This window comes from Bos javanicus, chromosome 19, assembly GCF_032452875.1.
Source record: "Bos javanicus breed banteng chromosome 19, ARS-OSU_banteng_1.0, whole genome shotgun sequence".
NCBI lineage: Eukaryota > Metazoa > Chordata > Mammalia > Artiodactyla > Bovidae > Bos > Bos javanicus.
This window is the reverse complement of record NC_083886.1, coordinates 48,957,574-48,973,775: the sequence shown is the minus strand read 5'-3', so window position 1 is coordinate 48,973,775 and position 16,202 is coordinate 48,957,574. Positions and strand designations below refer to the sequence as shown.

The 16,202-nt window shown below is 36.3% G+C and overlaps 1 protein-coding gene across 6 annotated transcripts in view; it reads right to left on the bottom strand.

The window, feature by feature from the left end:
• Positions 1-16,202, bottom strand: part of TANC2 (tetratricopeptide repeat, ankyrin repeat and coiled-coil containing 2) — a 365,204-nt gene that overhangs the window by 222,902 nt on the left and 126,100 nt on the right. For 3 of the 6 annotated variants that reach the window (XM_061392283.1, XM_061392284.1, XM_061392285.1), the window contains exon 4: positions 6,992-7,174. In XM_061392283.1, the coding sequence (XP_061248267.1) occupies positions 6,992-7,174 (183 nt within the window). The remainder of the gene's footprint in view (positions 1-6,991; positions 7,175-16,202) is intronic. The other 3 variants (XM_061392287.1, XM_061392288.1, XM_061392289.1) reach the window with 1 other exon arrangement.

Below are 16,202 nucleotides of genomic sequence, written 5' to 3'. Positions count from 1 at the left end.
AATAAAATAAAATTAAAAAAAAATCAACTCAAAGTAATAAAAGTGACACTCCATTTACAGTTATTACAGAATACTGGTATATTCCCTGTGTTGTACAACACACCCTTGTAGCCAATCCCTATTGTTTGATGTCAAACCCAATTATTTGACAAGGCCTCAGCTTAGCCCAGCTGTAGCAAGAATCCTACGAAGTCAGTTCAGCAAGAATATCCCACACTTGGTGTCTAAGTACCCAGATCTCAGCAAGAGTTCCCCTACCCTTGATTTCTCCTCAGGAATTTTTCATCCACTGCCACCCTGCCCAACTTGCTCCTTGGTTATAACTCCCTAGTTATAACCTAGTTATTTACTCTTCTGTTATAGGAGCATGAGTACACTGAGATAAATCAGACTACAGAGACTAACATGATCTCCAGGCTTTTTATATTTCCAAAGTGGCTTTTCAATAATTTTCTCAAACTATGTTTCCACTTTATCCAAGGCATAAAATTAAAAGAAAAGTAACACTTATCAATGCTTATTATACACTAGCTAGGTTTTATGTTTAAGAAATGTTAATCTTTATAGCAAACCTGTTATTTTTTTTCTAATAAAATTTACTAATGTACATCTTGAATTTCAGTGGTTCTAAAAATTGCAAGACAATTATTCCTTTGCAAAGAACATATCATAAGTACACTACAATGTATCAAACTATGTAGGCTCTTTTTAATGTCAAAATAGCTTTAAGCAATTTTCCCAGGATGTCTCAGAAACAAGTTAATAATTTCATTTTATGAATAATGAAAACAATATTTTGGCCTTAGCTAGCATCTAAAATAACCAGGCTGCAGCATGATTGTACTGGATATTGTGAATTATTTACCATCTAAATTGGACTGCCACATGGTCATTACAACCTATTGGTAGGAAATACTTTAAAAATCAGGCCAAAAAACCTTTTCCCAGAGGCTAGATACTAATCCATTTGACATCAGTATTTTCTTTGTTTTTTGACATCAGTATTTTAAGGTTAACTCCCTACAACAGGAGAGGGACTTACTTAAGGCAATTAAATAAATTACTTGAAGGTCATGTTTCAAAGGCTCAGAATTCATATTTGACAGCTGATAGCAATCTATTTTATTATTTATTTCACCCAAATCTATTTTAAAATTTAATAATGATCATTATTAACATTTACTGGACTGCTTATTCTATGCCAGACACTGTCTTACGAGCATTATACAAATCAACCCATCCAATTCTCTTAACAGTCCTATGAGGTAAATACTATTTTTTGATTTCTTTTCTTTTTTTTTTTATTTTATTTTTAAACTTTACATAATTGTATTAGTTTTGCCAAATATCAAAATGAATCTGCCACAGGTATACATGTGTTCCCCATCCTGAACCCTCCTCCCTCCTCCCTCCCCATACCATCCCTCCGGGTCGTCCCAGTGCACTAGCCCAAAGCATCCAGTATCGTGCATCGAACCTGGACTAGCAACTATTTTAATCCTTATTTTAGAAACAAGGAAACTGAAGTATAGAGACTTGAAGCAACTTTGCACAAGCTGACACAATTAGGAAAGGGCAGTCAGGGTCCATTTTGTTAGACTGCCTCTTGAGAATGGGTTTTACACATAGAAACACAAACATTACAGAAGGGCATACAACAAAGTTCATGTCTTCCTCCTCCTGCTTCTGAGTTCAAGCTATCATTTCTCTACTTCACGACCAAATGAATGCGTGTGTGATATGTATCGGAGAAGGCAATGGCACCCCACTCCAGTACTTTTGCCTGGAAAATCTGCAGTCCATGGGGTCGCTGAGGGTTGGACTCGACTGAGCAACTTCACTTTCACTTTTCCCTTTCATGCATTGGAGAAGGAAATGGCAACCCACTCCAGTGTTCTTGCCTAGAGAATTCCAGGGACTGGGGAGCCTGGTGGGCTTCCGTCTATGGGGTCACACAGAGCCGGACATGACTGAAGTGACTTAGCAGTGATATGTATATGCTTGCATATTGTTTAAAAACATCAATAGATGACTATTACTGATAAATAGACTGTCTTTTTTTTTTTTTTACTACATAAACAATATTACATATACACACACATAATTTTTAAATTTGTTCAAATTTATAAAATAAACTCTTAGCAATAAAACTGTTGGGTCAAAGATGATGAGCATTACAATTCTGACACCTATTTCAAACTGTCCTACAAAAACAGTGTGCCAATTTACAGCTCTACTAACAGTATGAATACTCAAAATTTAACTTCTACTAAACTCAGAGTGTAAATTCATTAAGTGTTGATGAATAAACTACTGGCACTCCCAATTTCTACATGTTAAGAAGCACCCTGAGGGACTTTATGATATTATGAACAAAAACATCTTGGAAAGATCACTGAATAAGAAGCTAGAGAACAGTGGCAATTCTGTTACCACAGAATTAACTAGGGCCGATGGTGTGTTTCTGCACTCTCTTCTGTGCCTCCCCCCAAAGCAAAGCAATATCCAACTAAGCCAAATGAACCTTGAGGCATGACCAACCTCCAGGTCTTCTAGTTTCCCTTTATTGCTTAAACCATGGCTATGTCTTATTACTTTTTTTTTTTTTTTAAACAAAAAGTCTTAACTGATATACCAGATGCCTTGGGTAAATTCTATAAACCTCAATTTTTTTCATTGGTAAAATGAACCTCATTTGGAATTTAAAGGCTTAGGTGTTAATTCTGGCTTTGATCTCTTCTTAGTTGTATTATTTCGAGCGAGACATTTTACCTTTCTAAGGCTTCATTTATTCATGTGTAAAATCGAGATACATGTGAAGAATATGTGTTTATATGGTATGTCACACAACAGGCACTAAAATGAGAATTGTTATCATTGTTACTATTACTCATTAAAAAGTATAATTTTTAAAACATGACAGATTTTAAAGTTCCAAATTGGTATCTAATGTTCAATAGAGTTTTTAAAAACTTCTCTCCAAATTTAAACAGTTTTGTCAACAATAACTGCTCACACATTCTGAGCATTTAGATCAAAGACAAAAGGAGAAGGGGCAGCAGAGGATGAGATGGTTAGATAGTATCACTGACTCAATGGACACGAGTTTGAGCAAACTCTGGGAAATAGCAAAGGACAGAGAAGCCTGGTGTGCTGCAGTCCCTGAGGTCATAGAGAGTCTGACACGAGTTAGCAACAACAACAAATACATGTATTTATGCATGTATTAAGCAACTGGTAACCATCAAGGGACAGGTTTGACTATCCATGAGGTAGGAGGGATCATTAACCCCACTCTGCAGATGGAGAAACAGAAGCAGGGAGTAGTTAAGTGATTTTCTCAGAGCTGTGATACAGACACAAGTAGCATGACCACAGAACCCATTCCTCTCTTAACCACTTTTACTGTAACCTGTTTTTGTACTGGATAGAGCTATATATACTTTAAACATATATATATATACACACACACACTAACTATACACAAACACACACACAGTCTTCAACCTCCAAATTACATATCTTTATTCTTGAGCAGGCCTTTCCCCATTCTCACTCCCGTGAGACTAAAGATAAGTCAAAATATTTGGAAATAGATCTTCATATACAACTGTGTGAAGGACTAAGACAAACATGTTGAAAGTACAAAGGTTATAAAAAAACAGTAATAGGGAAATGTTACTCTGTTATGTTTTATTTGATAAAACAAACAGAAAGATTGTCTTTCAATATTCTCTTAACTTGTTAGAAGGTAAAGACTTGTTAAAGGTCTGGAAAACACACCCATGGTTAATGAATGTGGGATTCTCTAGACCAGGGGTCCCCAACCTCCGAGATCTATGGCCCAATGATCTGAGGTAGAGCTGATGTAATAATAATAGAAATAAAGTGCACAATCAATATAATGCACTTGAATCATCCCGAAACCAACTCCCTCAACCTGGTCTCTCGGAAAATGGTCTTCCATGAAACCAGTGCCAAAGAGGTTGTGGACCGCTGCTCTAGACCCTCACAGGCCACTCATACCACATGTGCCATCAAGTTCTGATAAACAGGTAAATCAGATCATATTTCCCATTCCAGCTCTGCTAAAAATCCTACAGAGTAGGCTCCCTACCGTGATCATAAAAAACTCTGGCTTCTGCCCATGTCTTCAACTATTTGATACACCCCTCCCCTCTGACTTATTCTGCTGAGGTCACACTGCCTTCTCTCTAATTCTTCAACTCACCAGCACTGATTTCTGCTTTAGGACTTTTGTTCTGGTTGTTCCCTCTGCCTGGAAGGCTCTGACCCCAGACCTTCCCATGACTGGCTTCTTTTTGTTATTCAGCATGTGTGGATGCTAAGTACCTTCTGTCATGTCTGACTCTTTGAGACCATGTGGACTGTAGCCAGGCTCCTCTGTCATGGGATTCTCCAGGCAAGAATACTGGAGTGGGTTGCCATGCCCTCCTCCAGAGGATCTTCCAGACCCAGATATTGAACATGGGGCTCCTACACTGCAGGCACATTCTTTATCACTGAGCCTCAGTTCAAACATCTTCTCTGATTCTCCCCAATCACTCCATAGAGAGAAACCTACCTCTACCCCAGTCTTTCTTGCTCCCTTTTCCTACTTTATTACGCTTACAGTACTTGCTATCTAAAATTATTTATTTATTGGTTATATGTTTATTATAGCTCCCTCACAACTGGAATATAAACATCTTCGAAGGCAGGGGCTTCAATTGTATTTTCCTGCACTCGGTTTACTGTATCTAGAGCAGTGCCTGATACAGTAGGTCCTAAACAAGTATTTGTTTAATGATAAGTAAGGAGCACAGAAAAACGAGTAAATCCCTTGATGGTAGCAGAGACAGGGGACTAAATATTAGATAAAGTCAGAAAGAAAACAGAAAAAGGTAACTATTCTGGCCCTACTAATTCAGTTTGGTTATAATATGAATATAAGCAAGATAAGGTAGCTGGAAGTTTAAATGAATGGAAACGGATAAATTAGTAAGTCTAGCCCTAATGGCCATATTCAATTAATGTATTTTGCTAAGAACAATTCTCTGAAAAAAAAAAAAAAAAAGAACAATTCTCTGGAGGACATTCCCTTATGGTCAGCTAATCTTTTTCCATTCAATGTTCTTTTTACTTATTTATACCAAAATATAATTAGGAAAGGAAAGATAACTGATGAGTAATCTACTAAATAATCTTTTTAATTTAAATTCCGAAGTAATTTCATTCTGGGTTAAACCAGAAGATTTTTATCACCTAATTCACTTGGCAGAAAATTTGCCACAGAAAAGTTTTCACGACATCCTCTTTCAGGAGATAGACTTCTTTTGTTCGGATATTTTAAAATGCATCTTCAAACTTTAAACTCTTAGGGCTTTGAAAATCTCTTCAGTGAATAAAACAAAATTATCTGAGAGGATACTTACCTTTCAAGCACCATAATATTAAACCTGAATAGTTCACACATGTAATTAACCAAGGATACTTACTGCTGCTTCCCTCTACCACCTCTCTGTTTTCAGGCATGTTGTTGGCTTTGTTGTTATATGTACTTATCTTTTGGGTTACCTAAAGGTTGTCTATTTAAGCTGAAGTTCAAACTGGAGTAGTCAAATGGGACACGAAAGTGGTATCTCTAAAATCTTGGGCAATACAGCTAAGTTCTATAAGGAAACAATTGTTCTTGCTATTTCTTCCCATCTGTGTGGTAAAATCAAGCATATCACTTGGCAGCCATCAGATTTGGTTATTTGCATTTTCAGTAATCAATAATACCTTAAACTGTAAGAAAAAGGGGAAATTTCTAAGCATTGAAATTTTTATTCAAGACCAATTACATATAATTTTCCTATTTTTAGATAACAGAAGGAATAAGTATTTTAGTAAAATGCTATTAAGCTATTTTATTGATTTTTACCTAATCCAAGAATCAAAACAGACTTTGAGTCAGTCATTTGAAGATGCCTAAAACAAAAATAAATAATATAAGAGCATAACTTATGCTCTGCAGGTCTACAGAATAAATACTATCATTTTAATGAAAATTATAAACACTGTAATACAAGTTTTATTCAAAATAGATGGAAGAGTCTGAAAATCTCATTTCCCCCCCATCATTTTATTTTCTTTTGAACTGTTGTTTGATAATCAACTCTATTGTCTAACTCAATGCCAGACACATAGGAGGAAGTCAATACATCCTTTGGGAATGACTTCATTTCTTGCCTCCATACACTCATAATCCATTCAATGCCAGTCAACTTACTGATACTGGATATAAACTAATAACATTAAAAGAAATGGACCCAGGAATACATACTTTTGCACTTAAGTATCATTTAACATATTAAATCTTCTTTCCTGAAAAATCTTTACGAGATAAAAGTTCACTTAATAAAGACACAGTTTGATACCTAACAACTTGATCTGACTGTACCATACATACTGCGAGATCATGTTAAAGTCAATCCACAACCTATACTATAGTGAATATTTTAAGAAGTTGGAGAGGTAAACATGGAGAGTACCATGGAGAGGTTAACATCTAAATCAGCAGTTAAAAATAGGTATGAAAAATACAAATCAAGATTTCAAACAAAAAATAAGTACCCTTACTGAACTATGAAACTTTCATTATTCTAAAATTACAATATCTCCATCTGGTAATCTGACATGAACAAGCTGATAAATGCAATCAGAACAACAGTATATTCTCGCAAAACCAGAAATTTCCTGAAAGCCTGGAAAAATATGTCCACAACAGATGGATCATTTAGAAAATAAATACATCAATCTGTCAAAAGGAGCACTAGTCTAATTTCCTAAATGAAAATCAGTGGGAGCTCTACTTTCCAAGAGTCTGTGACATTAGAAAGGCCAAAGAGGAAAAACCCAGAGATGCACATAAACAGATTTGCTATGAGCTAGAGTGCATACTGTCAGGTTTCCTGTCAAACATACTCAATGTAGGTAAAGTCCTTACCAGTTAACTTCTTCACAGGTTGGAGCCGAACACTGATAGACTGATGTGTGAGTAAGGGGGAGGATGGAAGAGAGCGAGACATGCCCTCCATAATCCGAATGTGCTGCATACCTTCACTCACGGGAAGTGGTGGGACGGCGTAGTCTGGCTCAAAAGCACAGTCGCTTTCTGTGGAGATGCCACCTGTGAAACAGGAGAAGACAGGACAAAAGAGCTGGTGAGAAGAGGTTCATCTCCTAAAATTTTTCTCTATTAAAACTGACCTTTCTGGATGACTCAGCATGGTGTATACTGATACTGATTCTTCACTCTGAAAAGACAAAAAAGGTATTCGCAACACATTCGTTCATTTCTCCATTACTGGGTACTTACTTTGAGGTCTAGCACTAAGAAACTGAACAAGAATAAGATAGGATTCCTCCTTGTAAGGGTTCACTGTTTCATGAGCAACGCAGTCATATAAACAATAATTACAGGGGACTTCCCTGGCAGTCGAGTGGTTGGGACTTCACCTCCAATGCAGGGGTGGGGTGCAGGTTCAACCCGTGGTTAAGGAGCTGGGGTCTCACATGCCTCGTGGCCAAAAAAACAGAACATAAAACAGAAGCAATATTATGACAAATTCAACGGGGACTTTGAAAATGGTCCACATCAAAAAAAAATCTTTAAAAAATAATAATTGTAGTACAACACAACAAGTGTTATAATTAGAACATCAATCTTCAATTGTCCCTGATAAGACCAGCATGAAAGAAGATATTCACCTGCTTGACAATGTAATCTGTGTAATTCCTGGTAGGATCATTGTAACTATTTCTTATTCTCTTTCTCCAAGAATGTACATGAAAATAGAAGTGGGTAAGACTAACATTATATGGTGATTTTTGAATCTGCTCAAACATTTAAAAAAAGAGTAAATGATATGTTGTTTACTTCCACGGATATGCTGTTGGCTTCTACTTCTGGTAATGGCAGATTACATGCTTCAGACCAATTTGCCCTAAGAAAACTACAACTGTGTATGTTTTTAAAATCTTCCTAAAGGCACTGGAGAGTTAACAGCATGATGAAGAATTACAAGACGACTGAGACCTGTATGTGGGGTCACTTTTCATTTTGTGGCATCTGAAAGGCTAAGAAGTCATTGACAGTTTTACAGAGCTGGGAGGACAAGCTGGGAGAACCAAGTTTCTAAGAGGGACTTTGTTTGGAACCCCAAAGGGCTACACTCTAGGAGTGAGTATAAACCAAAACTAGACTGGCCTTGACAGGACTGAAGTTCAGCTCCAAATGTGTACCACAAAATTTAATCAAGGCAATCTCAGATTGCCTGCGCCTGCCAGAAACAAACATAAATCTTCTCAGAGGAAGATAACATCATCATTGGTCTCAGATTATTTCCACCATTTTCATATATAATATCTGACCCTTAACTAACAATAACAAAGAAACATAACATGAAAAAAGCAAGTCAGAAAGACTATCCAAAATAAACAGTCTCAGAGGGAACACAGAACAATAAGGAACAGAATTTAAAGTAGTATGCTTAACGCCAAACAGATTAAAATACTTAGGAATGTATTTAACCAAGGTGAAAGATCTGTACATTGAGAACTATAAGCTACTGATGAAGAAACTGAAGACATAAATAAATGGAAAGATTTCCTGTGTTAATAGACTGTAATAATCATTAAAATGTTCTTATTACCCAAACTAATCTACAGATCCAATGTAATCTCTATAAAAATTCCAATGACATTTTTTCACAGAAATAGAAAAGAAAAACAATCCTAAAATTCCTTCATAATCTTTCACAAAAGCTCTAAACAGCTAATGTAATCAAGTAATCTTGAGCCAGAAGAACAAAGCTGACACTTCCTCATTTCAAATTATATTACAAAGCAGTAGTAAAACAGTTTGGTACTAGCATAAAAACAGACACATAGATCAGTGCAAGAGAACAGAGAATCTAGAAATAAATCCATGCATATGTGGTCAACTAATCTTTGATAGGGAACCAAGAATACACAATGAGGAAAGGACCGTCTCTTCAATAAACAGTATTGGAAAAAGTGCATAATCATATGCAAAAAGTGAAACTGGATCCTTGTCTGACCCCACATACAAAAATCAACGGAAAATGGGTTAAAGACAAACGTAAGCCCTGAAATTATAAAGTTCTTAGAAGAAAACCTTGGAGGAAAAATCCATGAAATTCATCTTGAAAATGATTTTGTTTTGGATTTGACATCAAAAGTACAACCAATAAAAACAAGTGAAACTATATCAAACTAAAAAGTTTCTACACAGCAAAGGAAAGCATCAACAAAATGAAAAAGCAACCTACAGAATGGGAGAAAATATTTGCAAACCATATATCTGATAAGGGGTTAATACTAAAAATATGTAAGGTACCCATACTCAATAACAAAAACAAAACCTAACTAAAAATGGGCAAAGGATGTGAATAAATATTTTCCAAAGAATAAATACAAAGAGCCAACAGGCACATGAAAAAGCAATCAACATCAACAATCATCAATCACAAAAATCAAAATCACAATGAGATACCACCTCATACCTGTTAGGACAGTTATTATCAAAATGTCAAAAGATAACAAGTATTGGCAATGATGTAGAGAAAAAGGAACCCCTATACATTGTTGGTGGGAATATAAATTGGTACAACCATTATGAAAAACAGTAATGGAGAGTCCTCAAAAATTAAAAATAGACCTATCATATGATCCAACTAACCTACTTCTGAGTATACACCAAAAGGAAAATAATCACTATCTCCAAGAGATCTCTGCACTCCCATGTTCATTGCAGCATTATTCAAAGGAGCCACAATATAGAAACAACTTCAGTGTCTGCCGATGGATGGATGAAGAAAATGCGATTTTACACACACACACACACACACACTCTCTCTCTCTCTCTCTCTCTCTCTCCAAGGAATACTATTCAGCCTTAAAAAAAAAAAGGACTCCTTTCACTTGTAACAACAGAGAACCTGGGGGACATTATGCTAATAACCAGACACAGAAAGAAATATCTCCACATAATCTCACTTATATGTGGAATCTAAAAAAATAAGGTCAAAATCATAGTAGCAGAAAGGAGAATGGTGGTTACCAGGGGCTAGGGGGTAGAGGCAAAAGGGAGATGTTGGTCAAAGGGTAAAAACTTTCAGTTATTAGATGAATAAGTTCTGGAGACCTAATGTACACCATGACTACAGCAAATAATAATATATTGTATACTTAAAATATGCTAAGAGAGTAGCTCTCAAATATTCTCACACATACACACAAAAAGGGTCAACATGTGAGGTGATGGATATCTTAATCAGCTTGACTGTGGCAATCATTTCACAATGTATGTATTCATTAAACATCATGTTGCGCACCTTAAATATATACAATTTTTATTTGTCTATCATATCTCAATAAAACTGAGGGGAAATTTTTTAAAAAAACAAGCACACGGTATTACATGCAATATCACTTCACACTCAGTGTGATGCTGTTAAAACAACAACAGGGAAGTGTTGGTAAGGATGTGGAAACACTAGAACCTTCATACACTGCTGGTGGGAATATGAGATATTATAGCTGCTGTCTAAAACATTTTTGCAGTTCCTCAAAAAGTTAGTCACAGAATTACCATCTAATCCAGTCCAACCCCCTTCTAAGTGTATACACAAAGGCAATGAAACAGGTTTTCAAGGAAAAACCAGGGCATTCACAGCAGCATTATTCAAAATAGCCCAAAACTGAAATAACTCAAACATCATTAGCTGGTGAATCAATAAAGAAAATGTGACATATTATGACGAAATATTATTCAGCAATAAAAATAATGAAGGCTTGATTCATGCTACAACACAGATAAAACTTTGAAAACAGTATACTAAGTGAAAGAAGCCAGACTAAAAAATGCTATGTGTTGTATGATTCCATTTATATGAAATATTCAGAAAAAGCAAATCCAGACAGAAAGGAGATTAGGTTTCCAAGAACGACTACAGGAATGGGGACTGAATGCTTAACAGGTACAGGTTTCCTTCTGGGGTGATGGATTATATAGCAGTGATGTTTGCACAACACTGTAAATGCACTAACGTCCACTGAATTGTACACAATAAAATGGTTACAATTGTCTCAATTAAAAATATTACATGTCTTCTGTATTTACTCAAACCAAAAGTCTAGTAATCATTCATTTCTTTCCATCACATCCCTTTGCAACAAATGCAATAGCTATTCTGCAGATTATCAGTCTCAAATAGAATTCAAATCTGTCATGTTCTCTTCACTTCTTCTATTATTACCATAGTCCAGATCCCTCTTATCTTTCCCCAAAACTTCTGTTGGTAGAAATCTAGGACTTATTCCTTATCTTTGGATTTCAGAACTTTTACCGGAATAGGTCTTAACTTTTTATTTCTCATTAGTCACTAGGTCCTTCCTTTAGCTATGTTGACTAATTCTTCTCTTCCAATGGTTCTTTTCTCTTTCTCTCTGGAGCTGTGATCAGATGAATACTATATCTCCTAGACCTATTTGTCAAGTCTCTTTCTTAACAGATTTCTAATCTGGGGGCTTTCAGTCTCATGTCTAGACTGATTTATAAGGAATTATAGTATTTTACTATAATTTATATGGAATTATAGTATTTTACTGTAATTTATATGGAATTATAGTATTTTACACTTCCCAGGTGGCACAATGGTAAAGAATCTGCCTGCCAATGCAGGAGATGCAGGTTCGATCCCTGGGTCACAAAGATCCCCTGGAGTAGGAAATGGCAGCCCACTCCAGTATTCTTGCCTGGAAAATTCCATGGACGAGGGAGCCTGGCGGGCTACAGTCCATGGGGCCACAAAGAGACACGACTGAGCACGGGCACTTGCACGTAGTATTTTACATGTTTACAAACAAAGAGGTATATCATCAGGGTAATAGTTCCCTAGTTAAAGAAAAATCGCAATTAGGTTTTTTAAAAATATATATGTATCTAGAAGAATGCACTGGATTTAGTGAAATACTTCTTTTCACTTGAAATTTTCCAATGTTAAATCTTGGCTGATAATTTTAGACTCTAATAATACTCCTTAAGGAATAATACTGCAATTAGTCCAGTATGGATGTCCTAGTTTACTTTTCTGCTTAAAAATATTTTTCCTCTATCTTCTCTGCCCTATAAATTGTGCTTGAACTCATTGTAGCTATAGAGAAAAAACTATAAAAATATGTTTCAGCGAATACGTGGGGCATGCTCTTCCCATGGAAGATCACAGGGCTGCAGGAGACCAAGTTAAATCAGAAGAGTGTATTTAAGACCTCTGTTCACTAACACTTTACTGGCCCAAGTAAGTCCAAGTTAAGACATCAATGGAGCATGGAAATACACTTGGCCCATTTCAGTGGGAACCACGAAAAAGCTACACAGTAAAAGGAATGGATGAACAATTTTATAACCAGTAAGGAAGTAAAAAAATTGAAATCCAATTTACCAAGCATGTAAGATGGTACCTGGGGCTTCCCAGGTGCTGTAGTGGTAAAGAACCCACCTGCCAATGCAGGAGATGGAAGAGACATGGGTTCTATCCCTGGGTTGGGAAGATCCCCTGGAAAAGGGCATGGCAACCCACTCCATTATTCTTTCCTGGAGATTCCCATGGACAGAAGAGCCTCGCGGGCTATAGTCCATAGGATCACAAACAGTGAGACATGACTGAAGCGACCTGGTATGCATGCAAGATAGTATCTACTGGCACCCCAAACTATTCAACCTTCATTTTCTATCTTTCTTTTTCCTACCACTCACTTTGTCCTGCTTCAGAGTAAAAATTACTAAAATAATGTGATAGAGATATGGGCAGAGAAAATAAACTGCTAATATCACCGAAAAAAATTCAATTATGCTAGGTACCTGGTAATTAAGCGTTCAAAAGTTGCACTGAGAAAGCACAAGGATACCAAGTATATGGACACTAAAGTAATGTTAGGAGCAATTATGATTCAGTAAAAATTTCAGTCTTCACTAAGTCTTATATTCAGTGCAGATGATTAGGAAATATTAAATTTCAAGTTATTAAAGAAATTCTTTAGCCAAAGGCCATACCTGTTCTACAGAACTGCCTGAAGTTTTCAAGTTGCATAAATGACCACAAATAAAACTTATAAATCAAAAGCCTTTAGCATGATAACTCATTAATGAATTATCATGCTAAAGGCTTTTGATATAATTTGTGAATTTTCCAGTTTATATGTTATTAAAAGCTTATTCTTAAAAAGTACTCAGAGAAACAAAACACAGCACAGTGATAAACTTAAAACCAATGGGCTTTTACATATTTCATAAACAAAGGAATTTTGCCTAAAATTATTCCAAACATCCTTTTAACTTATATCACTCCATTACTCAGTAATAGTCTCATAACAAGTCCATATATCAAGCAGGAAACAGGCCAAGAGAAGAGTAATAACTAGTACAGGGTCATGTATCAGATAGCATGACTGCCTAGGTAAAAAATTTTGAGAAATCTACAAAAAAAAAAAAAAAAGCCACTAGGAAAAAAAAAAAAAAGGTGAGTTAGGCAAACTCAAAGGTTACAGAGTCCATATACAAGAAGCAGGTGTCTTTCTATATTCCAGCAATGAATATGTGGAAAATAAAAAAAATTAAACCAGTAACATTAAAACAGCACCGTTAAAAACATGAAATTAGGAATAAATCTAACAAAATGTGTACAATATTTGTATGCTAAAAACTACAAAACACTGATGAAAGAAATTGATGACCTAAATGAAGAGATATACTATGTTCCTGGATCAGAAGATTTTTTGATGCTAAGTGTCAAACTAATCTATAGATTTAAAGTAATCCTAATGAAAATCCAGTGGGCAATTATTTTTGTAGAAATCAAAAAGCTGATTTTAAATTTTTACGTAAAAATAAAGGGACTAGGATAGACTAATTCTGAACAATAAAATCAATGTTTGGACTCTCGCAGTACCTAACTTCAAGACTAATGTAAAGTTACTGCAATCTAGAGAGCAGGTGGTATTGGCAAAAAGAATGGACACAAAATCAATGGAACACAATAACTCAGAGGCACTGGCAAAGTTCACAGTCCAGGGGCATAAGCTCGCCAAAATCACAGGACAAAAGATGCTGCCACCCCTACTCCCACATTAAAATTACATTATTATTTACTGCAGTTAATTTTATCCAGTATACTATGTTCACCTTTCAGCAGAAACTTACAAGGCACACTTAAATAAAAACAAATAAACAAACACAACAACCCAGCACAAGGAGACAGTGCATGCACCAGACCAGCCTCAGATACGGCAAGGATGGTGAAGTCATGAAACTGTGGATTTAAAAACGAAACACTTAGGTATAATTCTAACAAAATATACAGAAGATCTAGGAGGAAGACTACAAAACCTCTTGATGAAAGAAGTCGCAGAAGATCTAAACAAACGGCGAGAAACTCCACGCTCATGAATGCACAGGACGAAACTATAAAAATGTCAATTCTCCTCAAACTAATAGACTTACTACTGCTGCTAAGTCGCTTCAGTCGTATTCGACTCTGTGCGACCCCATAGACGGCAGCCCACCAGGCTCCCCCGTCCCTGGGATTCTCTAGGCAAGAACACTGGAGTGGGTTGCCATTTCCTTCTCCAATGCAGGAAAGTGAAAAGTGAAAGGAAGTCGCTCAGTCGTGTCCGACTCTTAGCTACCCCATGGACTGCAGCCTTCCAGGCTCCTCCGTCCATGGGATTTTCCAGGCAAGAGTACTGGAGTGGGGTGCCATTGCCTTCTCCAAGACTTACTACAAACCCAATTAAATCTCAGTAATTTATTTTGTTGACCTTGACTCTATCATTGATGTGGAGAGGCAAAAGACCCAGAATAGCCAACCTGATATTTGAAGGAGAAGAACAAAGATGGAGGACCAATACTACTGAACTTCCAAGACGCCCTACAAAGCTACGGTAATGAAGACAGTGTAGTACTGACGAAAGAAGAGACAAGGAAATCAATGCAACACAACAGAAAGCCCAGACAGACCCACGTAAATACCACCAAAGGAGCAAAGGCAACACAACGGAGAAAAGAGAAGTCTTTTCAACAAATGATCTTTAGACAACTGGACATCCATAATCCAAATAATAAATTTAGACACAGACCTTACATCCTTCACAAAAAATTAACTGAAAATGGATCACAGAGTTAAATGTAATGGGCAAAAGTGTAAAACTCCAGGAATATCACATGGAAAAATCTAGATAACCTTGAGTATGGTGATGAGATTTCAGAAACAGTCCCAAAGGCATGATCCTGAAAGAAATAATGGATGATCTAGACTTTATTAAAATTTAAAATGTCTGCTCTGTGAAAGACCCTGCTAAGAAAATGAGAACCCAAGCTTCATATTTAAAAATTTAAAAATATCCAAAGTATACAAACTCAATGACAAGAAAAAAAAATTAAAACATGGGCAAAAGACCTGAACAGACACCTCACTATAGAAGCAAATCAGCAATATGAAGAAGATATTCAACACCATATGTCATTAGAGAATTATAAATTAAAACAACACAAGACACCACTGCACACTTATTAGAACGGCTAAAATCCAAAGCACTGACAACACCAAATGCTGGTGAGGATGTGAAGCAACAGGATCTCTCATTCACTGCTGGTGGGAACGAAAAAACGGTACAGCTACTTTGGAAGACAACTTGGCAGTTTCTTACAAAACTAAACATACTCTCACCTTTCAATCCAGCAGCCATGCTCCTTGTTACCCACTGAACTGAAAACTCATTTCAGTGAACTGAAATCGACACAAAAACCTGCACATGGATATTAATGGCAGCTTTATTAACAACTGTCAAAATGTGGAAGCAACCAAGATGCCCTTTCAGTAGGTAAATGGATAGACACACTAGGACATCCAAACAACTGATATTATTCAGCATTAAAAAAAAAAAAATGAGCTAACAAGTCATGCGATGTCATGGAGGAACCTTAAATGTATATTACCAAGTGAAAGAAGCCAATCGGAAAAGGGTACATACTGTATGATTCCAACTGTATGACATTCTGAAACAGGCAAAACTATGAAACAGTAAAAAGATCAGTGGTTCCCAGGGACTGTGGAGAGGGAAAGATATTAGAATAC